Below are 27,825 nucleotides of genomic sequence, written 5' to 3'. Positions count from 1 at the left end.
GTTGAGAGTAAAACTTAGAAGGCTGCAGTACAGAGACAGACACACCTTCTGACACACACACACACACACATGTTTTGGAATGATTGTACAAAATATCATTAGTCATGATGAAGAAAAAAAATGTTAGCTGAAGCAATAATGTAGAATTTGCTAATTTTAACTGACTATTTACATTTGATTGGGTGATACAGCAGTATGTCTTTTTTTTCCCACTTTCCATGCATCTTCACTGTCTGTACTTGTCAGTATGGTACGCCCATGGTGTCTCTGATGTACTCTGCTACCAGCACCAAAAGTTTTACTGCTTCTTTGTTTTTGTTTGTTTCCATTCCAGTCAATTTCCTATTATTTCATCACTATTAATATATTAATTTGTTGTAAACTCTTACTGGTGCCAGCAGTCTGTTGATGGAACTTTTCCTCTGCTCTGTGCAGGGAGTCCGACCCGAACTCTCTCCACCATGTCGCTGTCCGTTCGCCCAGTCAGACGCCTCACCTCCAGATCCATCACTAGGAGCCAGAGTTTTACCGGAGTCAACACCTACGATAAGCCCTACAGGTACACACTCACACATACACAAACACGCATGCTTTGGGGAAGTACACACTTGACAAGACATCCCGTCAGGTGGAGCTCAAAAGACAGACAGTCTGACTGTGTGTGTGTGTGTGTGTGTGTGTGTGTGTGTGTGTGTGTGTGTGTGTGTGTGTGTGTGTGTGTGTGTGTGTGTGTGTGTGTGTTTATACAGGGTGGAAATGGACGGATATGGGATTTTTAGGTCAGATATGGATTATTGTAGTTTAACATTCAGATAATCAATACAGCTGCTAAAATACAGTAAATTCTAACCCCTTTTCTCCTACAAATCCTGTAGATTTTACTTTTACAGATGAATTGTTCACTTATATGTTTATGTTAAAAAAAACGAATTTTTGGATATTGGGACTTTGGGTTTATGAGATTTTTGGCTGGATGGATTGAATGCTACAGAGCAGCTTTAATTCAGATGATCACAACTGAAGGGAGCGGTGGTACTTGTTTTCATTATTTAGCTCTTCATTGTTAACTTGCACGCTAAGCCAAGTTTTTACTGGCTGTGAAACCGCTGACACTCAGGCCTGATAAGCGTGAGGATTTCTTGATGTTTGTTGTTTCAGTCATGACTATGACCTCACAAACATTCCCAGCTAACTGTGAAATTTGATTGAAGTCTGACAGGCGTGGGCATTCTGTAACATTTAGCAACCCCTTAGCCCTTCACTTATATCTGCTGTTATTATATGATTTCTCTGTATACTGCTCTAGCACAAATTTGTCACTTTTACTAATTTTACTAAAATTATTGCCTGGCTAGACTACCAAACATGAATTTCTAATGAATTTACACTGCTCTGCGCTCGTCCAGTGTGTGCTGAAATAGTCTTCGGTCCAAGAGAGGCTTGGACATGATAAGCGGTTTGATAGATGGATGGATATATTTAACCTCCAACTGACTTTCTGCACTGCTACCACATGTACTCATTTTCTTTGTAAGCCCTTTAAAGAATTAAGATGATTCTGAAAGTGTTTCTGGTCATAAACTACAGCAGCGCATTGCTGTCAAAAATTTTTTGCTGGGATCCTTTTCGCGTTAACAAGATATTTTTCATATTATAATGACTTTTTTTTTGTTACGATTACATACCAAAATTATTCAGTTGTAATATGAAATGCTTCACATTACAATGTATTACTTTACGTTATTATATAATGAAACGTTCTCCTCATTACGCCTTGCCTCTTCTCTCATAAAACATGGAACTCTTCTCTTTATAACAACATCCAACTAAAATAAGTTACATAATCAAGGTTTTCACAGTCTCCGCTACGCTGTTGGTTGGCTACAGACTCAATGAAATCATTCGATTGTGCAAGATGTGTGTAACTATTTATGTAACTCATTTTTGAATTAAACCTGATTCAGAGAAAAATATACCCTTTATAACATGAAAAATATCTTGTTGGAATGTAAATAAGATCCAGTTATAGTGTGAAAATGTGATTGATTTTAATTTTGACCAGCAAGAGTGATGAAGCTGATCTGAGGATGTCAGGTGAAGCTATTAGAGGATGTTGTTGACCTGATTTTGCTGATGTTGCAGGAACCTCTCGGTGTTCAGCACTCCAGGTCTCAGCAGGAAGCCCAGCAGAGCCAGCAGGATGTTCACTATGTCTACTAAGTCCAACCCGCCACCTAAAGTTCCTCAACCAGAGCGACTGGATCAGGTCTATGAGGCCTTGAAGAAAGGCCTTCAGTGAGTCAGCTTATAACACACACAGGCATTCGTGCATCCAGATAGCAACTCTCAGCTTTAAGTTTTAGGGATCATTTGCTTGATGCTGCACTAGGGACTTCTACTCACTAAATCCCAAGTACTACATCGTATGACTATTGCAGTGTGGTTCAGGAGAAAGGAAATGTCATGGGCTGACAATAAATCTACCTGATTTGATTTAGTGAAAATAATACTTATAACATCGTCCCTGTCTACGTAAAAAAGCTTTAAAAGGCATTTTTATATCATTTGCTTAAATTTTCAAAGAAACAAATAAACTCATCCACGCCCACACTCAGAAATCAAATACAAATTTAACAAGTGGGTAACAGTTGTTGCATTAATGTCAACTTGAGGCTTGAAGATCCCATGAAATGGGCAGTTGAGTAGAATCAATAAAGTCATCACGAATGCTTCAGCCTTTCTGTCCACCATATAATTACCAAGCAGTCTGTTTCTCCATAACCAAAGAGCCATTGGTCTACACTTAAAGGAGTAGTTCAACATTTCGGAAAAAAGTCATATTCACATTCTTGCCAAGATTTAGATGAGAAGATCGATATCGGTCTTCTATTTGTCCATTAAATATGACGCAATAGCCAATTGTCAGTTATCTTAGCTTAGCAGACTAGCTAGACTGCTAAGCTTAGAAAGACTAGCCCCTGTCTAAAACTCAGTAATTCGAACAGATCTCATTTGTTTAATTTATTTTCCAAAATGTCTGGCTATTACTTTAAAAATCAACTATCAATAATAGAAACACACAATGAGCTTTGCAGTGCCACCAACTGAGCTCCAATTCATTTTCTGTTGGAAGTGGTGAGTCCAGCACAATGGGTTAATCAGCAGTGAGAAACCGTCAGGTAGTGCAGAGACCAAAGTTAAAATCATTTTCTCAAGGCTTCTGCACATAAAACAAAAAATGTCCCTTAGATTCTGTAAGTGTCACATTTAACAACTTACCCTTTAACCACTTCTGTCACTGTATATCTTCTCTCAGGTCTTACCTGCAGGTTCATCAGATGGACTTGGACAGCCTCAGCAGACAGATGAAAGAATCAAAGAGGAACTCCAGACTGGTACGCCCTGACATGTTACTATTTGGCACGCTATTCCGAGTGACTAGCAAAAACTGTTCCTTCAACCTTTAAACCCTAACCCAATTACAGTTTTCTTATGACGAATGTGGAAACGAGCACTTTTATTTCTTGACTTTATTATTTTTCTTACGTGTCAGTGTGTCCCAGAGTTTTCCAAAAGGTCTTACCAACCAGCCAAGGGATTGGCTGACCAGTAATGTGTCCTGTTTTGTCGAACCGTTTCAGTCTGTGGCAGCGAGCATTCATGACATCTTGATAACTGTTTGAAATGTGAAAATGTCCGGACAAAGCAAAATATCACTTAACATAAAGATAAACACATTATACTGCCGCTTAATTAAATTTCAGGAATACTGATGACTTGATGCTTTCTTTCTCCTCAGGGTTTCCTGTATGAACTAGACAAGGTGAGCTTAACTTCTTCAATAGTTACGTCAACTGCAGAGAGGATTGGAGATAGCTTTATAGTAGAGATAGGCCTTTACCTCTAATCCTGCCTGTTTTTTAAGTATGCAACCACAGTCTTAATAAATTCATTATAATGTTAAAATTCCATAGCAATAATTGCATTACTACAACAAAACATAGTCATGTCATAGTCACCACTGTGCTCCTCTCACTTTCTCTTCTCTAACACTAATTATTTATATGAGCTATAAATGTGTGTGTGTGTGTGTGTGTGTGTGTGTGTGTGTGTGTGTGTGTGTGTGTGTGTGTGTGTGTGTGTGTGTGTGTGTGTATATCCTGAATTTATAAGAGTTATTAAAATAGAGGTAATTTGACCCACCTCTGTGTTTTTATTAGGCACCAGCCTTTATCTGTTGTACTGGCCTGAGCCTTAAGCTGGACTTGGTTTGAGGGTTGATATATTGTTAAAATAGCTCAGTTGGTGTTTTATAGTAGGAATAAATGTGACTCTGTGCTTCACTCTAACAGCAAGTGAAGGTGACTGAGAGGTATATAAGACGACTGGAGTTTCACCTCAGCAAGGTAAGACCAGCAGGATCCCTGTCAGACAACACCTTTTGACATCAGTGAATGTTACAGAAAATAAAACATGTCTGAAACATTTTGAAATATCACAGAAATGTGTTGATGATTTAACTCTACTGGACTGGTTGCTTTACGTTTAAATCAATTTTTTTTTAATCACATATCCTTTCAGTGCCCCTTGATATTTCGTTTTGTGGGATTACTTTTTGTATATCTGCCTTTGGATTGCTTTTCATACAGGGTGGACCAAACAGAAAAACGTTATAGTACAACACATTAGTTGTGGAATGAGACCATTTTGCTGTAGCTACTAGATGACTTGCCTAACTGTTGATGCAACTTGGTGGTTATTTTTCAATAGCCAGTGTTGGTGAAGGTCTACTTGAATTAAATTTTCATTATGCATCTGAAACCAAGCACGATAACGATACTGTATGTTTCAGCTATAGTAGAGATCTGACAATTTCCATTTTTATCAGTTACTTTTCAAGTCTACGTAATGCATCTTACAGATGTCAAAACTGAATATCTTACTTTAAATCCAAAGAAGTCCATACTGATGATTCTATCAGAACAGGTCCTGAAGAATTCAGATGACTTAAACCACCATTACGGCGTGTGTAATGGTGGTTTAAGTCAAATAAAACACAGAGAAGATTTCGGCAAACAGTTATAGGAAAAACTGAAAACCATATTTTATGCACCATAAATAGTTGTTGAAGATTAGATAAAATTTGTAAAGCCTTGGAAACAGCAGCTAACCTGTCTGACTTGTTTATTTGGAAATTGGTCAGGCCAATGTGTCTATCACCGGGGAACAAAGAATTTCACTTTCTGTTGCTCAGTGAATCTTGAATCCACTCTTTGGGTGTTTTTGAGCCTCCGCGCTGGCGACAGCCGTGGCCAGAGGCATCGGTTTGTCCATCCGTCGGTCCTATGTTTCGTGAAGCGTGACATCTCAGGACAGGACTGATACTTTGTTTATTGTAACCCATTGTGCTCTGGGCTTGTCAGCTGTCAAAATGTGTTGTTGAGCTTTATTAAACTACTGAGTGATTCTTAAATGCAGCAATCTAGTTTCACGGCAGTAAAATTCCACATGGTGGAAACAGAATCTCCTTTTTCGTTTTATATGTCGAAATGACTTCAGATAGATCACGGCCCCTGACCACTATGTTATTATGACCACAGTATGCAAACGTCTAACCATGGTGGCAGTTTCTTGCTTTTGCAAAAAAATTGCCCTCCTGTCAAAATATCTGTTAACAAGACAATTACCTATTCCAGTCAGGAAAAGACTGGCTGTACTGAGCTGCAAGGTTGATAAGCTTCCATTTTCTGTGCTGCCTAATACATATCTATTTGACTGAACAGCCTCAGATTATGTGATTGTGTACACCCATACACTCTATATGTGTAATATTATAATTTTCTTGCAACAATAAGTTACCAGCCACATCGGCGTACTCACCTGCCGATATAGCAACGACTCAATAGCTGTGACTTGACAAAGGTCACAGCCTGATTGGTAAAGTCAGGCCAGTGACACAAACAAGGACTGTATGAAGAGATCCAACAAGAAACTATCTCTGTACTGTAGGTGTGTCAGTGAGTGTGTATGTAGAAGGCTTTCAGGTGGCAGTCATGCTTGTTCATGGTGGCCTCTGTATCAGCCAGCTTTCAGTGTTGTTCTGAGGTAAGATTTGACTAGCTAACATACAAACACTATCTTAGTGGATAAAGGAGATGAGGCAGTGGCCACTCTTTACAGGTCTGTATATGATGATACATGATTATGCTGCACATGATCACAACATTATGATCTCTCTCTGTATAGACATTTTTTAACAGAATTACCTAAATGGGGTGGAGACAACTGAAGGTTTCCCTTATATTGTATATTATATTGTATATAATTACATTTGATTTAGAAGCACCATTCGATGTAAAGAACTGTGACCAACTCCGCAGTGCCCCAAAGCTTTACAGAGCTTTTCAGACTCTTTCAGCTCATTGTTTTGGTTCTGTGGCCTGCAAGCCCTGGTCTCATGAATCTCATTTCCAGCAGCAGCAGCAGCAGCAGCAGCAGCTGTTTTCAGTGAAAAAGCTCTGATAAACCCATTGTGCACTTTCTGTCCAGCAGCAAACAGCAGACAAAGTTAGCAACTAGCTGGTGAGCATAGAGGAGCATTTAGCAGCTAAAGGGCCAGGTATTTTTCTCATGAGTTGGTAGAGCTAAAAGGAGAGTGAGTGTTGGGCTTGCATTCAGTAACAGAAACACCGCTCCAGATGAAAGCTACTGTTGCTCTGTGTCCACTGGATATGTAAATGGGGACTTTATAAAGTGGTAGTATGTTGACAAAAAGTAGAGAAATGGAGACAGGCAACATTACAGAGACAAGACCAAGTGATGAGGAAATGGTTCTAATAGTGTACCTCATACATAGTTTTAAATATGCTATTTAAAAAGTTGGATGTAGAGCAGAGTACATTTATCTGCAGGGTGATAGTTGTTGCCAGAGGCTGCAATTTAAGCAACCTCTATTATCACCTTCACATAAAAACGTGTCCACAACCACGTGTTTAAGAATGTGCTCTGGTTACGACACAAGTAGCCTAGATCTATAAAGCAGACAGTGTCATACGTCCTGACCTCCATTTTCAACTCTCCAATTGCTATGAGGCTGCTTTCCTCTTTGCCTATTAGAGAAAGATGAATTGTGTAATGTTTTGCCTTTTCCCAGATTGAGGAGCTATATGAAGCCTACTGCCTGCAAAGGAGACTCAGGGATGGAGCCAACAAGATGGTGAAGGCGTACACTGCCTCTCCAGGCAGTAAGGAAGCTAGGGAGAGTTTAACAGAAGCCAATAAAGGATACAAAGAGTACACAGAGGTAAGATGAAGAGAACAGAGGATTGGACGGATAGAGTGAAAATTGGCTAGGATGGAGAGAAATGGTAAATGCAAAGTATTCCTTGTCAGAGAATAGGGCTATTGTATAAGCAAGTTGTAGGGGAATATATTAAAGAGTAATAGGATATAACATGGCACAGGTAATGAGGCTCATATACAGTATAAATGGCAGCACTGTACATCAGATGTGTTAGGTAGAAATGAATAAATGAAAGTCTCCCCTGATTATCTCTGTAGAACATGTGTATGTTGGAGAGTGAGTTGGAGAACCAGCTGGGGGAGTTTCACATTAAGATGAAAGGTAAGAATGTAACACCCACGTGTCTTCACTCTTTCTTCCTTCCTTTTATCCTCCATTTGTTCTTGGAAGATTAATGCTACTCAAAATCTCATGGCTGGTATTGGCAAGGTAGTTTTGGTATTTGGCAGCTACTGGATAAAACTGACAATAACATGAAAACACATCAATTCAAAATATTATTAAACTTTCCTAGTTCATCAACGGTTTATTACGTCTGCTCTGGATGAATAGTAAAAAAATGGCATCTAGTTGAGGCTAAAGCTGAAATATGCCAAAAAAGTCAGTATTTGTTTGATACATTTTTAATGGATGCTGTCTTTAACAGTTATTCTTCGATCACTGAACAAACATGCCTGCTATACGGCAGACAAATTTGGTGCAAGTCTCATAATAGGTGCATATTAACAGGTTTTGTTAGTAGTCTCACAAAATTAGGTATGCACGTCCTTTATATCCTCCAGTATTTTCATAAAATAATTGGTGCAGATCACCCTGTGTCGGTCTACATGTTTGCAAGTCAAGTTATGTTTTCATTTTATTATCTATTGTAATATCACAGTTAATCATTGTTTGGTTCTAATACGATACTATAACAATGCAGTATGTTGGAGTCTATGAGAAGCTGATAGGTTACATGCGTTTCTATTTGTCTTTCAGGTCTGGCTGGATTTGCTAGATTGTGTGCTGGTGACCAGTATGAGGTTAGTCCATTAGTTCTCTCTCTCTCAGAGAACAATCAGATCATTGTTACAGGACAAAGAAACAATGAACAATTTATTGCATAGTGCTTTTAAAACTTAACTGCAACGGCAGATTTTACTTTTTTTTCATTTTAGTTAAATTTAAAATATTAGCAAATTTTTGCAATGGACAGAAAAAAAAATCCAAAACAGAATTTAGTTTTGTGTGTGTGCAAACAGAAGTTTGCTAGCACAGTGGATTTATTTGGTTGGATGCATAATTCAAAATGCTGTTCCAACTAACGTTACCTTCCTTGTTAGCTTAGCTACAAACCTACGGTCCTCTCTACTGTCTAAACAACTAACTCTCGCTAGTGTTTTGGGTGCTGTGCTAGTGTGCATGCTGTGTGCACAGATAGGACCTGAACCACATGATCACCATGATGACCTGAAATGAGGACAGACCATACAAATGTAGAAGATACAAACCAAGCAGATCATTCACACATCTAGGGGAAGGAAACAAACACACAGAGGAAGAGAGAGACCAGGAGCAGGTTGGGACTCCTGGACAATGAAGATCAAGATCCAAAAAATCTGGAATGAGGCACTGACAGCCAGGGAAGGGAGAGAGGTCCCAGGATGGCCGATGGTCCAACACAGAGAGCTTGAGCAAAGGAGAGGGAGAGAAAGAGAAAGAGAAAGGAGCGTAGCTTGAGATAATAAACAAACAGAGAGTTAGAGAGATGCAGTGGTTTTCAGAAAGTTTTCAGTAATCTTGTTGGCAGGACAACATGGACTCTACTGTATGAATTAGGTTTGATAGATTAATTGAGACTGAGACCGACCTGCTGGCACGAGAGTGATAACAGGTACCAGGCCTGAAATAATGAAGCAATGAGCCATTAACTGAAAGTTAGTTTTAAGTTTGGATTTAAAGGCCTCAAGGGGGTCAGAAAGTCTCATGTCAGGAGGGAGGTTGTTCCAGAGGAAAGGGAGCACGATAGGAAAAGGTCCTGCAGCCTGCTGACTTCTTTTTAACTCTAGGGACAGACAGGAGCCCTGTATTCTGAGAGAGGAGAGCACCGGATGGAATGTAAGGTGCAAGGAGATCACACAGCTATGAAGGGACTTGCCCATTTATGATTTTGTAAGTCATCAAAAGCACCTTTAAGTCTGTTCTGACATGGACAGGAAGCCATTTAAAGACTTTTAGTACGAGCCCCAAGCAGGCCAGAAAACAAAACATTACAGTAGTCGCTCCATAGGCTTAATGGAGACTTAGAATTAAGTGAAAGTCACATTTCTTGTTTTTTAGCAGCAAATTCAGCAGTAAAATGTCAGTGGGTAGAACAGTGGGCCCACACAGTGTTACTGACACATAAAGGTGCACAAGAATTCTGAGCTCAATCTCACGGTTGGGAATTATCTAAAAAAAAAAAAAAAGTTTTTTATCATGTGACCTTTTCTTTCACTAGACAGACAGGAAATTGGCCTCGAAGGCTGTTGGGTTTTAATAAAAAAGAGTAGAAAAGGCAAATCTAGACCACTTGTAAATTTTTCATACCTAATTTTAAATGAGTTCATCTGAATTTTTTTACTGGTATGTTTTAAGCATCTCATTTAGGATGCTGTCAAGCCCACACACTTTTTTTGGCTTTAGGTTGCAAATTTTCTTTCAAGATTTTGCTCAGTAATAGGAAGGTCCAAAGGGTTCTAGGATTCTTTGATGGCCAGTTGATTTATTTAAATGTTCAGTTGTATGCATTTGTACAGAATCTAGATTGATGGGGATGTTTTCATATAGTGTTTTGGAGTGACTGATCCAAATGTCTCCATTTTGTATAGCTGAATCATCAGCGTTAGTTTTGTTGAGATTTTTTGAGAATCTGCTTGTGTTTATGGACGCCATTGTCATTTGTTTTAGTGTGCAATGTGCCTTTTTGATCCTGAGTGTTCGCATGTATGTTCGTATGGTCCTAAGTGTATAGACACAGAGAATGACACAGCGTGTACATGTGTTTAGATCTTCATGAAGTACGGTCGGCAGCGGTGGAAGCTCCGAGGCAGAATAGAGATCAATGCCAAACAGGTGTGGGACAGTGAAGAGATGGTGTTTCTTCCACTCATAAACGAGTTCCTCTCTGTGAAGGTCAGTCCCTCCCAATGTCTTTTGCCAGCCTTTTTGAATTATTTTGGATTTATTATCATTTATGCTTTGTTCTGATTGGTCTGTGAAAGCATTCTGATCTGAAATTATGCTCCTAATGAAATTAAGTAGCCCGTGCATACTTCGTGTTGTCCTTTTGTGTCTTGAACTGATGTATATGCCCATGGTTCAAGATTCTGTCCTTGCTACTTGGTCTTATCTTTCACTTTTTGTGTTCTTTTTATTTATCTGAAATTAAATCATTAAATAAGGTACACTTAAATGCAAATTTTCCAGTGGGGACAATAATGTTATTACTTCTTCCTTTTTAGTTTGACAGTGTATAGGTCTCAACCTGAATAAGATCCATACACTGGCAGAAGGAGAAGACAGAAGACAGTGGTAGTATCATCAAACTATATTTCTGTGGTCTCCTAGGTGACAGAGCTGAAGAGCTTAGCCAATCACGTAATTGTAGGAAGTGTTTCCTGTGAGACTAAGGACCTGTTTGCTGCACTGCCCCAGACGGTTGCAGTGGATATTAATGACCTTGGGACTATTAAGCTAAGCCTCGAAGTCACCTGGAAGTAAGTTTTTGCCAACCATGCTGTCAGTGTATTGTAAGGTTTTACTGACCTTCATGAGCACTGTACTGTTTGCTAATTTAATCAGTAAAGTGTAACAGAACATCCCTTCAATATTATATGGAGTGTTTATTTGTCTCTGTCTTTCCCTTCTTCCATTCCTTTTTCCTCCCTCAGTCCATTTGATAAAGATGACCAGGGGTCAGTGGCAAGCACTGTCAACAAAGCCCCAACTGTCAGTAAGAGATTCTCAACAATCTTCAACCAGAGTCCACCTGACACGCCGTCTTTACGTGAACAAGCCTTCTATGTGAGTTCTTACATATTCTAGTTCTTTCTCTTTTAACCCTGTTCTCTCCATAGAAATGTATGACTTTTCAAAGGAGTGATACTGCAATATTTGGCTTAAAGTTGCTGACTGCTGGTATTTTGTACTGATATTCACTACTGCCCTTATATTTGACTATTATAATGTATAAAAACATCCAAATGAAAGAGGTGCAGACAAGGCAAAAAATTATGTTTGTAATTAAAGAATTTGTCAGATCCATCACATATCTGCAACTGGCTGTTGTATACTCATGGACAACTGGACAGAGTTGAGATCTCATGGTTTAGAGCCACTGCGGAGGGGGTTTAGTCAACAAACACTGGTCCCTAACCACTCCATTGCCCTTTGTTCCACCTGCTGCTACTCTGACATGCAGTCTCTGCCTCGGAGTCTTACCAGGCGGCAGCACTGGCCACTGCTGGACATCTTCCGAGAAACGCTTAGCCAAAGCTGTTCCTGTAGTGACAACTCACCAACAAGACAGCCCACTGCAGTAAGTCAAGATGGAGTTGAACCCCCGGAGATCGTAGAAATGCAGTGCCCACTGGTATATTGACTAGTGGCAGTAATGATGGTGTAGAACATTAGAAACCTAGAACAGTAGTCTCCATTTGTTTGCTCATACCTTCATGGAGCCATGAGGTATGTATGCAAGGTTTCCAAACAGCTATCCAGCTGATTTCACTGATTGTTGGCTCCCATTTGAGAGCAGGAACCAGAAATCTGATGCTGTAGTGTTTGGTCAAACTGAAGATGTGCACATATATGACTTTGCACTGGCCTATAGGGCAGTTAGAACTTCTTGAAGGAACCTAGACAGTACTTTTAGCTAGAGCGCGACTGACATATTGGCTGGCCGATTTTATTGGGCAATATCGGCCTATTACAGATATATCAATATCAGCGTATATGTCGTCCAATATGAAAATTTTTCTTTACTTACCATAATACAGAAAGAGGCTTGGGGTACTTTAGAAAGGGTGTCATCTCATGGTTAGTCTAGTAAAGCGTGCTCTCTCTCTCTCTCTCTCTCTCTCTCTCTCTCTATGCCGGAGCCATTCTCCCAGTTTGTGGGTCACAGCCCCCAGTGCTTCAATTACCACTGGCACCACTGTTGCCTTTACGCCCCACACCTTTTCTAGCTCCTCTTTCAGCCCTTGGTATTTTTCGATCTTCTCGTGTTCCTTCTTCTTGATGTGGCTGTCGCTTGGGATCGCTACGTCTATCACTACTGTCTTCTTCTGTTGTTTGTCGAACAAAATGATGTCCGGTTGTTTAGCCATCACCAGTTTGTTAGTCTGGATCTGGAAGTCCCACAGGACACATATATATATATACATATATATGCATATGTATATATATATATATATACATACAGTTTTATCAACATATGTATATATGTACATGTATATATGTATGTATATGTGGGTGTGTATATATTGATTTTAGAATTTTTCAGTCCCTAAAATCTTTATCGCCATTGAGCCCAATGCTCATTCTTTAGCTTGACAACATTAGTTGTTAAGGTAAAGAATAGTTGTCAAGGTTAAGGCCACGTCGGGAAATCAGAAAACCTGCTTTTGTAGGCCCCCTTGGCTGGATCCGACTGCTTTCCAAAGCTCTGTCCAAGAATTCAGTTTCTTTGCATCTCTCTTGAAGGCATTTATGTTGTTGCACTCACCACAAACAAGAAAAGAAATGGAAGTAGTTATATGTCCACCTGGCCAAGCACTGCTCTAAGTGAACGTGATTGTCAGATTATCTATTTTGGAAACAGTCCCTTTCGATTCTTGAATTGTAAAGCAATTGTCAGATGCTGTTAGACAATCTGACAAGCACTTTTTTGAAGCACTCTTCTTATGTAATAATATTAATGATAAGTCCGATGAAAAATGATTAGTGCAAAACTATGCTAATAGTGTAATGATTTCTGGAGTGGTTCAGGTCACACGAGCTCTTCCAAACCTTCGAGATTTAGTGGCACTTTGTTGAAGCCTGAATCACTGTTTCCTAATTTCCTTAGCATTTTGATGTAACTTTGTCATCGTTTAAAACAATGTAGACTGCTACATATTATTTTACACTAAATATATATAAAGTATATCGCCTTCCAGTAATTTTGGCATATTGATCAACTTAGAGCTTATTTTCAGTTGTTTGTCTGGGTATCAGGTTCATGAACAGTTTGGGACATTCTCTGAATTTTACAGCAATATACTGTACATTTCAGATTATTCCCACTGAACCTTCTTTGCCTCAGTGATCACTGTTGATGTATCAATTTCCAGTCAGTTGTTCTTGTGCAGTGTGCTCAGTATTCTACAGATTTGGTAACTGAAGCAGAATAGAAGAGAGCAGAGTTGAACACTGCTTGTTCTGTTAACTGAAAATAATTAAGATAATTAAGGAGTGTGTGTCTGAGTTTGCCACATTCTTTAATCAGAAGTATCCCAAATCTTCAAAAGCCTTTACTGTCCTCCATTTGAACCTAATCAACAGATTTCCATAAATGATTGGTATTTACAGCTAGTGATGTGTAACTGATCAGAAAAGTGGAAGAATCCATCAACAGTGTTGTATACAGTGAAAATAATCAAGAGGGACAAAGTGTGTGAACCATGTCACTGAATCTGCAGTGTGGTGTTGGTATTGGCCTGCTAGCTGTAAGTCTGTTGAAGCTCATGGCCTGGATGGAGAATGGAGGTGACGCTGTCAGTTTTCTCTTTTTGTCAGGTAGTCTCTAAGATTTTTAATAATGGAAAACATAAAGGAATTACAGGTTAAACCATTTCTCCCAACCACCAAAATCTGTTGCAATGTTCATATGGGAACCTGACTGTTGTTCGAAGACAGAGTTGAAAAATTGTGACCTATAGGAAAAATGGATAAATATATAAACGGAATAGTTCAAAACTTTGGGAAATAAGCTTATTTACACCTCTAAAGTTTAACACATAAAACAGATTGTATCTCATATGTTTAATTCCTACACAAACAGAATTTGCAGTTTTAGGGGCAGTTCTGTGCAAGACCTATTTCTTGGTGAACAACCAGGTGCATCGACTGTGCACTGCTTCCCAAAGTCTTACAGGGAAGTTACCAGGTTGGGTGTTATCATGCCTGTACAGGGCCCAAAACCTGTGCTAACCGACCACATGTGGTAACCCAGGTTGAGACGCTGGATAGAATTACTGAGCAGATGGAAAAACAGAAATAGTTGCAGCATATAAATCCCTCTCCAGTCACTTACCTCCTCAAACATCTCAAACAAGCTTCTGTTTCCAGTCTGGAAGACACTTTTGCGATAGGTGCATGAAGCATCAGAATGTGTCCACCTCTACTCAATCAAACTTCTATGTATTTGTCCATATCCAACTCCTTTCTCATCAGTTCAACTTTCTAAACAGTGCTCTTCTCTTTTAGAACATGCTCCGTCGTCATGAAGAGCTAGAGAATGGAACAGCTTGGTCTAATTCATCTGAATCTTCTGATGACTCCTCTAGTCCTCAGCTATCTGTAGGAGGGCTACGCAACTCTACACATCATAAGGTAACACGGAACAGATACTTTTCTGCGTAAACCTGTGGAGGCCTTTGAATATCTCCGCTGAATGCTGCTGAATCATGGTGATCCATGCAGTCATCCGTGATTGCTCGCCTGAATAAACTATACCGTGTAATTTGTGTGTCTGTAGTATTGTTCTTTAATTTTTCTAAAAGAAATGAGATTTCATCAAACTTTGACCACTACATGTTAATAAGTGAAATGATGGAGGTTGTTGACACAATCAGGGTGTGTGGTAGGCCTCTCCAGAGTGCTTCCTCTTAGGCGGCATACAAGTCCTGCATCCTTTGTTGCTGTTTGTAGATTGTGACACCTTACCTAACCTTACCCATGTCTGTCCTAAACCAGATAAGTTATTGAAATGATGGAGGTTGTTGACATGTTCCACAGGGACTGCACTTCATTGTCACGGCACAGTTAGTACTGGTAGAATGATTTATTGTTAGGTCTTGGGGATTTAATTATCACTAAGCCTTTGCTCCACCTGTTCCCCGTAGTGTTGCCCATCGGCTGCATGGCTGGGCTAGCTCATTCAGGGCCCCTCCAGCCTTTTTCTCATGTCAACAGCCATGCACAGAGCTCAACATTGGCTTCAGTTTAGTTAGGTCAACAAACAGACAGAGACAGAAACTAAACTAAAATCCTTCAGGCACGAGGGTTATCATACACTGTCCATCTCAAGTTCAGCAAAAAGTTGCTCTGTGCATTCATGTGCAGCATGCCATTCTCAGGCGTCTCTTTCTCTACTATAGCCTCCCTCTGGTGCCTGCCCTCTGATAGGCTTTTGAATTCCTTGAAAAGACCAAAACCAACAACGTCAGTCCATCTGTCATTACCTTGTGACTTCTCTACTCTGTGTGTAGCACCCAGCCCCAAGCCCATTGGTTCCTACTGAAGACTTACATCTTTAAAAATGGCTCACAAATATGTAGTTTTAAAGATATTTAGAGAAGGCTCAGTAATTTCCTAAAACAGCTGGCCACTGTAGGTTTTAAGAAACATAAACCTTTGTTTGGTTATTATGCCATTTTGTTATACATGTTGTGAATGTATATTATGTGAGTAAGCGAAATTTAAGCAGCAGCAATTTTTATGTCAAAAATTAATGCCTTTTATATTTATCAGTCACATCCGCTCCACCTAGAGGTTTTTCCTCTCACTGGTCCCCAAAGGAAATAACCTACAAGGGGATAAGAATCTGCCCTTTTATGTAAAAACTGTCAAAAATCAACCTTACGTTGATTGTAACTGGTGGGGGACTGTCTGTTCCCCGGTCAGGAGGAATCAGCATATTCAAGATACTTCCTAATTTGCCGTCCCTAAAACAGATGTAGCCAAATTCACTTCTATTAATTCTAAAAATTCATTTTTATCCAGCAGGGCAGATGTAAGAATGAAAATAGATCAACTGCAGAGACTGAAGCGACAAGGTGGTCTCGGAGGCTCAAACATAGGGTCATGCTACTGGACAGTACAAGTACAGTATGTGTACATGTGTATGTGGGTGAATCACGTTACAAACACATGGAGAAGTACTGAGGGCTTTTTTGGGATGGAAGAATAGATATTCACCACAACAATGTCAGGTTTTCCATCACTTACAAATTCAGCATTTTGTCCGTACCTTATTATGTGCATGATCACTCTTCAGATTTCAGATTATTCTAAAGCTTGCATTAGAGGACACTATAGATATTGTATGGCAGTAATAAATGTAATCATAATCATAATCATAATCATCATCATCAATACTTTGCATAGCACTTTTTTAAAACATTGTAAAAAACAAGAGTAAAAAGCAAATAAAACAAAAGCACATATAAATAATCAATCCATTTTTATATTTAAATTAAAGCATTAGAACAAAACACACTGATGCTCACAGGAACAAGGTAAAGGAAAATAAAGATCAATAGGGAAGATTAAAACCTTGTGTGCTTTCACATTAATGCACATCTATAAAAGTAAGTTTTTAAAAGTAGCACTGTGTAGTGATAACATGAGATCAAAAGATCTTCTAATGGTGATTTGAATGATTGATGTTTAGGGGCAGTTATAAATATTACCCTTGGAGTAAATTACCTACACTCTACAGATAATAGTACCCGGTGTCACACTAATGATCACTTTAACTAACTTTGACCAGCTGAATTTTTTGATTGTAGAAAATAGTGTTTTTTATTTACTGCATTGTAAGTGTGTTGGGTACAATGTTTATTTTGCTTCCTAGGCAGTGGTGGTGACACCGGAGATTCAGCAAGCTGTAACAGGAAGTTCCTCCCCGCAGCCTGACATCTCATTTTGCCTCAGTGATTCCTCCTCCCCAACTCCAAACTCCACCCACAAAGCCAGCTCCGTCACTGAGGTTACCAGCATACCCAAACATCAAGTAGAGAGCAACAGGTAGTGTTTAATTTAAATAAACATTTAATGTTTTTGGGCTTTTTCGGAGCGAGATTTCATTTTAATTTTGTACTACATTCTCATAGTTTCACATGTTTCCAAATCATATTGGTTGACTGATTACTCGTTACATTTGCCCCTAAGCACAGGGATGAGTTTATATGCTTGTTATATAACATGCTCAATCAATAATTAGATTAACTGAACTCATTTACAGGAAAGAGGAGAAGGGGACAGTCACTGCGATGACAAAACCTGACACTGTGGTGGAGGACAAAGGGAAACAGTCTCCCATAGCAACGGTGGATGCGGCGGTAGCTGACAGCAACACCTCACGCAGCTACTCGCGCTCTCTCAGCCACATTAGTGAAAGCAGCGCTGATGGTATTGTGTTGACGGACAAGTCAGCCGGCGAATCAGGGGAGGTGATGTCTTTGGCCTCCGGGATCTCAATGAATGACATTGAAATGGACATGCCCGGCAGAACGCCTGAGCGTTCCCACAAATCTGCTGCCACAGACAGTGACGTGTCACCAAGGAGGCTCGGTGTCGGCGAAGAAAACACAACAGCTGATGATGTCACAGATCAACATCTAATCAGGATGCAACAGGATGCATCCAGCTCTGTCCTCACGTCCTCCTGGCCTAGGACTGAGGGGATGAACTCTAACACTCCATCACAAATGAACACACTACCTGAGAGCGGGGATGTGACATATGTAGCCCGGCGGGTGCCGGTGGAGGAGGAGATGCCAGGTGCGGGTGCAAATTTTCTTTCCAGAGAGGGTGATGGTCCAGTGGACTGCGGGCTGGAGGATGCCCTGGGAGTTGTAGTTTCCTCTCTTGATGATTACAGAGGACAGTTTCCGGAGTTACAACTACTGGAACAAGAGCTGAAGCTGCTACAGGTTACACTGAAGGTGAGGATGGAGCATGTGTGAGAAACAAGAAAAGTTACTTCAGAGGTGGATAGAGTAGCCAAAAACTACACTCAAGTAAAAGTACTGTTACTTTGTAAAAACAGGTACTCAAGTAGACGGAAAATTTGTCATCAGAAAGATTTGGTTGGTGATTAATTTAATAAGTAAAAGAAAAACAAAAAAACAAACACACTACTGTCTTCTTTTATTTTAAGTTTTTTTTTTTCTTTTAATTTTTCAGACATCATTTGCTACATAATCTGCTACTTGTAGACCTGGATAATACTCCCAGTCTGTATCTCACAAAATTCCCATACATACAGTATATGTATGAGTGTGTGTATATATATATGTATATATATATGTGTATATATATGTATATATACACACAAACACACACACAGTCACACTGTGTTATCAGTGTTTGATATTAAGGTGGAAAAAGGTTTGTGTAGACTGACTCTGACTGCATGTTTTCCTGGTTTGTGAGTCTGTGCATGCACATTATTTGTACAAAGATATGCACATGTATCCATACTCTGTACTGTGTGAATCTAAAGACATACCTGACTGTTGACCTACGGTCTGACTCTGGATCTGTGCGTGTGTGTGTGTGCAGGGCGGTAGGCACAGCCGTTCGCCCAGCGTGGTCAGCCTCACTGTGGAAACAGCTCTTGGCAGCTTTGATTTCCTCAACACGTCTGACTGGGAGGAGGATGAGGAGGAAAAGGGCGACAGGAGGAATAGAAATGGCAGGTCAGTACTGATAAATGAACTGTTAGTGAAAACACTGGAACCCAAGCCAATTCTCAAGTGAACAAATTTTGACAAAAACATATATTAAATACATAAGATAAGCTTAAGACAAACATCAAGCAAATAACCTTCCTATTAGTGCACAACCTTCTTTGTTCATTGTCAGCAGACATGTTGAAGAATTTCAGTTATTGCAGGATCTTGCTGCCATCTAGTGGAGCTGTGTTGTACCATCCCTGTAGTGCAAACAAGCACTTCTGTTGATAGACTGGTTTTTGCAGCTGTGGGAGCATTTGAGCAAGATGGGAAAACCTCATATGCTTTCATAACTTCCTCAAAGTAACACAACCACTTCGAAATATGACTTGACAAGGATTGATTTTCTGCTCAATATCACAAACTCTCTGTCATCACTTGTTCCCCTTGCATTGATATTATTTAATTTGACTATTTTAATGGTTTGTTAACCTGTTTCAAACATTAAAGCAAACTAGTTGCAGCAATTAAAAACAGTGTTGCAATGGAAACACCTTCTTAGAATGAATATTATCAATATTCAATACACGTAATGAAAACTAAAGAAGACAAAGAATCTACAGCCATGCTAGCCGCTCTGTTGCGGCTGTACTCATGCACAATGTTGGGGGGGGTGCTAAAAGCTAACACATCCTAGTTTAATGGGCTAACCTTTGCTGATTGGTACCAAACATGAACTAGAGCAGAGGCTGATGGGAATGTTACATATTTCTTGAAAAAATCAAATGGTGGGCTGACCAACTGACCAACTGACCAGCCGACCAACAGACAGACCGATACTGGCACATAGCACTTCACAATTTCAAACATATTTGAAAAGAGTGTTAGTTAAGAAAAGTCCTGAGCAAAGGATAATTGCCAGTGATATTTACCAGCTCTCAGACAGAGTTGGAGCTACTGCTCGGGTCCAGTTGGAATACATACAAATATTCCTTCTTAGTTTGTACAATAATATTCACTTTTTATGTATTTTATCAAATAATTTGTACTACAACTATAACAATGTGGTACATCTCCTGTTTAATGGCTTTTATTTTTTTTTATTGATGGTGTGTTGTCTGTTAGCCTGTGTGTCTGTATTTGCTATGCTGAGAGCATAATGTCCCATTGAGGTAGGAACTGATGAACTGAACTGAAATTACTTATATTCAGGAGCCAATCCCGCTGACCTTTGACAGTAAAAGTGTCAATAGAAGCTTCCCATTACACACATTACACGCTGAAAATCCCTCTCGTATGTGTGTAGGCCTCTGCAGGACAGAGGCTGGGACAGCCCCTCCTCTCCCACCTCCCCCCTCACCACAGGCTGCACCACTCTAGACTGCTCCCTGGTGGTCCACCTGAAGAACTGCAGTGCGCTGTTGTTGGTAAGAGACCCACAACACTGTCTTCAAGTCATTTCCCACACTCGGATAGAGGTCTGTAGCTGCACATGCTTATGTGACATTGTTACCTTGAATTCACTCTGTCAAGGCTCCAGCTTAGCAGTGATGCTTGCTGTGCTAATTTATCTTGGACAGAAGCAGCACCATAAAGATGGACTGGGGACAAAAGCTATTATATTTATCATCGAACACAATTCAAGTTCTGAAGTTCTGTTCTGAAGTAGCAGGTTGAAGGAGCTATCGTAGTTGATTTAGCACTTGTTACAACTGTGTTTACAAAAGTTCAAGTACTGAAGTAAAAGTATTCTTTTCAATTGTAGCACTACATAGTAACTCTGATTATCTGGCATGATCATTTCTAGTATTAATAATGGTTGGTGTTACTTTTTTTCCAGAAGAAAATTGAAATGTCTTCAAAAGTTTGTTATTTGGTCAGTTTATTTTGTAACCTGTAAAAATCAATAAATCAATGTAATAAATTCTTTAGAAAGCAGCGTTAGCAGTTCTAGGAGTTGAAGTGTTTGTGATGGTTATATTAGTGCTAGTTTCACTACTGCAGTCACTGAAAAGTAGTGTCTATTAAAATACAAGAAACAACAACAATACAGGTCTTAACAGTCATAATTGTCCTCATAGTTTGAACACTACATGTTGTGGTAGTAAAGGTAGATTTTCTGTGGAAAACCAACATCAGATTATTAACAGGCTGTATAATCAATAAAATTGTACAATATCCATGTTATTAGAGGTGGACCACAGAGGACCAAATTAGCGTTTTGGTTAGAAAGATTTACTGTTGTTCTAATGATGTTGTTCTGAATATGGCTAAAGATGATTATACCTGTTTTGTGTAAAATGATATATGCCATTGTGTCTGTAGCATCTGGGTATGTTTGGACCGCTGCGGTGTGGAGAGATGTATGCCTTAGACAGACTGCTGAGAGAAGCCCGGGTCTTCGAAATCATACGACGCATCACAAAGGACAATCCAAGACGCCACACACAGCCTGCTGAAGGTAAGTTCTTGAATTTATACTTCTGTCTTAGCTCTACTGTGCGTTTGTCTGAACGTTACATGCAACCATTACTTTCATATGCAGAAGAGCCGGTAGATCATCAGTCACAATGGTACCACATATGGACACTTTCCACTGAGAGCATGTGACAAACTGAAACATCAGTACCTCTTTGCCACTGATGACTTGATGTGTGCTCAAGGAGTGTTGACCAGAAATTGATAAAATTGATGACGTGTTGCCCTGTGTTCAATGAGCTGAGATGAACCACCTAGAGATCAAATTCAAATCAGTATGTGCAACAAGTTGCTTGATCAAAAAGGCAGAGTGAATCACTGCCTAAAGTACACAGTGTATGTTGCTTGCTATTTAATAAGGTGAACCTAGTAGAAACTCAGCTACTGATACATGTAAAATACTTTACCATTAAATTGACTGCACTGTTATCTATAATATTAGCCCTTTTGTCAAAACCGCAGAGGCTGTAAGATCCAGCACTGTAGGCTTCAGACTGATCCAAACACGTTAAACTACAATGCATTGCACACAGCTGCTAGAAGACAAAAAAGAAACCCAGAGAAAACTCAGAACATACCTCCACCAAACCTGCATAATCTTCTAAATTTGTTACCCAGTAACGGAAAATGTTTTTATTGGTTTACTGTGCAGCTTCATCTGGATTGTCTTTAAAATACACATAGTGATTGACAATCATGCTGATTTTCAAGAATGCCTATATCCTGGGAATAGGCGGGCTTTGTGAAGTGATGAATTCTGCATAATTTTAAGTGACCCAGACTCATCACCACTGGGCTGCAGCTATTTAAATGCATCAGGTTGCTGTATCACCACATACAGGATCACTCAAGAGTTGATGTGTGTGTATGTCATCTAAATTTGGTCACAACTGCGTGATGTGTTCAAGCACCATGGCAATTTATACAGAAATATCAATACACTGTCTACAAGAGTCATAGGAACGGTATGGAATAACCGACAACTTTAACAATATGGAATATTTAAAAAAAGATTAGGGTTAATGAAAATGCATTATTACCAAATCTGGATAAGATTGGATTGCGTATGTAGAAGGGGGAAAATGGTATTACACGATATTCAAATGGGAGAAATGGGTGTGGACTATGTGGATACATACAGTAAATGCTTCTATGCCGAAAGGTTTCAGCGTGTTTCAACTGAAGCCCATGTCAGGTGGTCAAATGGCTTCTGAAAACTTCTCTCCCCACTCTAACAACCCAGTGTAACATGAGAGTCTTCCATGAGAGTCTGAAAATGTCATAATGATACTTCTCCCACCTCTCTATGATGGCCGCCTTTCGACCGCATCTTCCAGTGTGGCTGTTGGGGACAGCTGTAAACACTGTTGTTTTCCAGCCAGTGTCATCCACACAGTTTTAAATTAAATGAGGCTACAAACGAGAGACATTCAAAAGTTTAGACTGTATCGTTTCCTTTGGTGCTTGTGAGCCAACCCTGCTTAGCCATGTTGAAAGTGATTAACTAAATCTTCACAAATATTCCAAAGGTTCTGTCTCATTTTAAGAGACAAAGTTTGCTAGAAAGTTTAAATATGGTGCGAAGGTGTTGGTTCCTGGTGTGTAAGTGTACTGTAGCCTAGATGACAGTGTTTCTGTTGCCATCTCAGTTTCAGACTGCAAAAGATTGCTTATGTGCCTATGTGGAAAAAGCACCAATAAGTATGATTAATAACTAATAAGAAAGTAGCTTTTTCTAAACTTCCAAATGCATCATTAGGTCAGAAAAAGCTAGTAAGCGGACCACAAGTTCAGGAATGAACTATGCTCAACACTGAAGAAATGACTTAAACGTCAGGAAGCATAATAAAAAATAATACTCTTTCTTCTGTTCCTCTCTCTTGACTCTATCCTACCTTCTCTCCATCACAGTGATACCTCAACTGGGCCTGTGCCTGGGTGCTGTGTCACTATGGCAACAGTGTGTGGGGAAGGGCAGCGTATACAGCGTCTCTGCGGAGAGCTTCTTGCTTACGCTGTCCACAGCCTACTCCAGCATACTGCCCGAGAGGGCCAGCGGCATGGCCGACACAGGTACAACAACATCTGTGTGTGTGCAGCACATGTTTGAGAGGGTGCCCTGTTAACACGTGTGTGTTTGTGTAGTATTCCTGTGTCTGGTTGAGCGAGTGCTGGATCAGAGGTTACCGCGGCGGGGCAGCAAAGACAGAGTGATGGTGACACTGTTCCAGCTGTGGAGTTACTTAGAGGCCAATGGCATCACTGACATGGAAATACACATCACTGAGCTGGCAGAAGAGGGTATCACAGACACACAACACACACACACAAAGCTAAATGATTGCAAAACACACTTCTGATCGGTGGCAATAATCAGTGATAACCTCCCTCCACCAGTGTTGTTGGTACAAAGGCTGGCGTCATGTGACCAGGATGTGATCGTCCACACTCTGCGGCGTCCTGCAGAGTGCAGCCTGAAGAGAGAAGGACTTCACGCTGTGGCAAAATTACTGAAAGACCCACGAGGCAAAGTGTCAGCCTCTGCCAGCTCTGTACTGAGAAGCCTTGCTGCCCAGCCCAGACAGAGAGAGCAAGTGAGAGGACACTGCACAGATTTTGCATGTACTGAATGTATCTGTGCACAGCAAGTTTCAGACACTTTCACCAAGACCTTGTTATGAATATACCATATTTTTACAATTTTTTAAATATATTTTTAATTACTAAATTGTCTTTTTTTTACATTCTGTCTGACCTCAGTCTATTCTGGATACTGTGAATGTCTCTACAGTTTACTGTTAAATGTTAAAACTCTGGATTTATCTACGTCATTCATATAACTTTGCTTTTAATGCTGATCCTTTAATCTGTTATAAAATGATGAATCTCCCTTCAGTGTCATGTATGATACTGTATTTGAATATTTTACTGTGAAGACACACTAGCATTACTTATTAACATCCTACATATACAGCAATACTTTTATTCTGTAATAAGATTTTTTTTTAAAAATAGGCTGATAATATTGATTGGGTTCTAATCATAAGGCTTCAATCGAGCAAACACATTATGTGAGCAGCAATGTAACAAGTGTTCTGCAGCAGCAGCAATACCTGATGTATCAGAGACTGTAAACACTGCGTACATTCTCCTCCTCAGGCTTTGGTCAGCTGTCTGGAGCTGCTGGAAGATGGGAATGTGGACACCAGAGTCTGTGGATGCAAGGCCTTAGCTTGTCTCAAGGTAGAAAGACATGCAGAGTCTGTGCTCTTATCCAAACCTGTTCCACTCTGTCACAATACTATTTTAGGGCAATGATGATCTAGTTTTTGTCACAAAAGTGGTAAAATGTAACTAACTGTCATAAAATCTTGTCTGTCTGCAGCTTGTATGTACTGTATAATACATTATGTCTTTATAATACTGACCACTTTGTTCTATCTTTTGTCATTCCAGGCTAAAGAAAGTATCGACCAGTTAGTGTATCTTTGTCGGACAGACAGGGAGGAAGTCCGAGATGCTGCCAAACAAGCGCTGCTAGTGCTCGGTAATAATGACCATCATAAGACCATCGGGCTTTACAAAGTGCTTAACAAACAGAGTAAAAGGAATGTAGGCACTGTAATAATAAACAACAAATGCGAATGTTAGTTGGATGAATAGAAGCTGCTGTTTTGATGACTGCAGACTTTCTGAATTGTAGTGTGAACGTTATGGTTTCAAAAGTTCATCAGTAAACTTTGGGGCTTTGCCGTTTCATACCTGTTAGGTAATGGAAAGAATTTTCAAGTCAGTTCTAAAACAAACTGGGAGCCAATGTAATGAAGCTTAATTTTAAATAATAAAGGCTGTAAACAAGCTGGATTCTAAATAAAGACTGAAGTAACTAGGTATGCTTGATTTATAAAGCTGTCTGACCCAAATATCAGTATTAATGTCAGTGAGTATAATGTTCTCATAACTGGTAGTAATGATGACCACAACTATGCAATAAGACCCATGTTGAGAAATAATTATCATTAAATAACTTGTTATCTAATAATGTTCCCAAACATAATGCACCTGCTGCTTCTTACGTTTATATATCCTGTAACTATGGTGACTAAAACGTGCTTTTTGGTATTTTTTCATCCATTCATTTTTTTTATTCCATTCATTCATATGTTTGTGACATAAGACAATATTTAAGGCAGAAATAAGAAATATACATCTTTCTTGTTTTCTGCCTTTCTGACTCTGGAGGGGATTAATGTAAACATTTGTGCATTCATTCATTCATCCATTTGTCCATTCTTTTATTCACTTTTTTATTTTTTGTTGTCCTTCCATTCATTGTGTGGAGCAGGGGAGGAGGGGAAGATGGCCCACAGGCATGTGGAGACGTCTCAGGACAGTATACCAAGACTCTTCGCTCCAGGAAGCATGGCCAGCACAGCTTTCTAACGCCACACACACTCACGCACACGCACACACACACACACACACACACACACACACACACACACACACACACACACACACACACACGCACGCATGCACGCACACACGCACACATACACACATTGAGTCAGAACAAAACCAGAGGGTCAGCAACACAATATGAATATTGTGTTTTCGCATTGCTTTGACACAGTGTCATGAGAATATACAGTATGCTGTTCTTCTGCCCCATTATTAATATTGAAACATACAAAGACCAATATAATATATGATATACAGTATGTACACTGTTAGAGAGGAGGCAATAAAAGGACAGCACCTCTGCTTAACACTGGGCAAGCATTTAAAATCAGTAAGCTACAAATACAGCAGTTTATTTTTATCAACCTGTGATAACGACTCTGAAAAATCAGTTGGACTGTAAAGATGCTGGGAAGATTGTATAATGTGAACAAACTTGAATGGAAGGATGATAAAGGGAGGAGTGGAGGGATGAAACTCCTTGCCGTCACAGTCATGTCCTTTTATGGCCCATACACAAATATATTATTTAGAAATATGTTAGAAAAAGTCTAGAAAGCTATTAAAAGTTACACTGTCAGATGATTCCCGTTTTCACCGCCTACTAAATTCCAAAAAATGTGCAAAATGTCTAGTTTCTACAAAACTGTGTTTTGACTGGTGACATGGTGAACCAGTAGGCATACACAGAGTAAATATTCCATTCTACAGAATAATACTACCCCAGCTCTACATAAAACTACTTTTCTTAATGGAGACTGCCTTCTCTAGTTAAAGCCTAAAGGCTGTGTGAACAATCCTGCTCCAGATGGACAGTGTGTTCAGTGACATGCCTGTAAACTCAACATTAATGACACTAAATGGCTTTTCTTGTACAGTTCTGCCTTCACTCTAGCCACTGGCTCTAATTATGCTTGTTGATTTCATTTTTGCCAGGCTGTGGTTACCTGTCTGCAGTAGTTGCACCAAGGCTGTAGTCAAGAACACTTTGGACAAGTCCACATCTGACTGGTTTTGAGACCGAGTCAAGTGAACGAGACCAAATGAAATCCAATTAAGACCGAGACCAAGAAAAAAATCAAATAGTATTCAAAGCAAAATATTCTTGCACAATGTTATAAGTCAACTATGAAAGTATGATGTCTGTCTATGCACACACTACCGATCAAAAGTTTTAGAAGACCCCCATTTTCCAGGAATTTAAGTGGTACACGTCCAGTACATAACTTCAAATGGTAAAGGTAAGTGGTAAACTGTCAAAGGAAATAAAAAGTCTAGGTCACCAAAAGGTGAAAAATCCAGTAAATTTCATAGAAAACAGGCCTTTTTCAGGGATGAAGAAACTGCTTCCCTTACAGCTTTTTCCTGCGGCAATGGAAGTAAATGAAACCTTGAAAGTTAATGCAAACAATTCCTACAGGTGCCCAACTTTAGTTGATGACTTACAGACCCTCTGTCTGTACAAAGACGGTGTTGGAACAAACTGTTACTACACCCTCTGATGCATTATTAGGGCAATACTGTTTTGCAGGAAGTAGGGATGTATGTTGCGGTCACAATGGTGAAAAAAAAGGAGGTAACAAAGGAAGACAGACTGGTTGGTCAGGGGTTCATCCTAAAGCAAGATAATGACCCAGAACATTAGAAGAGAAGAACTAAACGGTGGCTTCACATGATGGAAGACCAGCACAGTCTCCAGACCTAAACCCCATGGAGCTGGTTTGGGATGAACTGGACAGAGGGTGAAAGCAAAAGCAACCTCCAGGTGCAACACATTAGTGGGAACTTCAGCAACAGTGTAGGGAAGAACCCTCTGAGCAATATTTCATTTCCCTCATAGAAGGAACGCCATGATTGTGTTCAGCTGCTGGATGAGTCAAGAATTTTGATTAAATTTAG

The 27,825-nt window shown here is 39.7% G+C and overlaps 1 protein-coding gene across 3 annotated transcripts in view; it reads left to right on the top strand.

Annotated features, from left to right (window-relative positions):
- ripor1 (RHO family interacting cell polarization regulator 1) overlaps positions 1-25,938 on the top strand; it is a 62,806-nt gene extending 36,868 nt beyond the window's left edge. For 2 of the 3 annotated variants that reach the window (XM_040133980.1, XM_040133977.1), the window contains exons 2-23: positions 436-559; positions 2,143-2,295; positions 3,317-3,395; positions 3,800-3,823; positions 4,353-4,406; positions 7,154-7,303; positions 7,561-7,624; positions 8,282-8,325; positions 10,331-10,456; positions 10,892-11,040; positions 11,215-11,347; positions 14,792-14,917; positions 17,163-17,335; positions 17,553-18,255; positions 18,875-19,011; positions 20,294-20,414; positions 21,313-21,448; positions 23,377-23,538; positions 23,611-23,766; positions 23,863-24,059; positions 24,625-24,708; positions 24,922-25,572. In XM_040133980.1, the coding sequence (XP_039989914.1) occupies positions 462-559; positions 2,143-2,295; positions 3,317-3,395; positions 3,800-3,823; positions 4,353-4,406; positions 7,154-7,303; positions 7,561-7,624; positions 8,282-8,325; positions 10,331-10,456; positions 10,892-11,040; positions 11,215-11,347; positions 14,792-14,917; positions 17,163-17,335; positions 17,553-18,255; positions 18,875-19,011; positions 20,294-20,414; positions 21,313-21,448; positions 23,377-23,538; positions 23,611-23,766; positions 23,863-24,059; positions 24,625-24,708; positions 24,922-25,116 (3,264 nt within the window). In that variant the 5' untranslated portion in view covers positions 436-461 and the 3' untranslated portion in view covers positions 25,117-25,572. Of the gene's footprint in view, positions 1-435; positions 560-2,142; positions 2,296-3,316; positions 3,396-3,799; positions 3,824-4,352; positions 4,407-7,153; positions 7,304-7,560; positions 7,625-8,281; positions 8,326-10,330; positions 10,457-10,891; positions 11,041-11,214; positions 11,348-14,791; positions 14,918-17,162; positions 17,336-17,552; positions 18,256-18,874; positions 19,012-20,293; positions 20,415-21,312; positions 21,449-23,376; positions 23,539-23,610; positions 23,767-23,862; positions 24,060-24,624; positions 24,709-24,921; positions 25,573-25,810 lie in introns of those variants that run through there. The other variant, XM_040133979.1, reaches the window with a different exon arrangement.
- Positions 25,939-27,825: the final 1,887 nt, after the last annotated feature.

Source organism: Xiphias gladius, chromosome 8, assembly GCF_016859285.1.
Source record: "Xiphias gladius isolate SHS-SW01 ecotype Sanya breed wild chromosome 8, ASM1685928v1, whole genome shotgun sequence".
In the NCBI taxonomy this organism is placed as follows: Eukaryota; Metazoa; Chordata; class Actinopteri; order Istiophoriformes; family Xiphiidae; genus Xiphias; species Xiphias gladius.
This window is presented reverse-complemented; position numbering and strand designations above follow the sequence as displayed.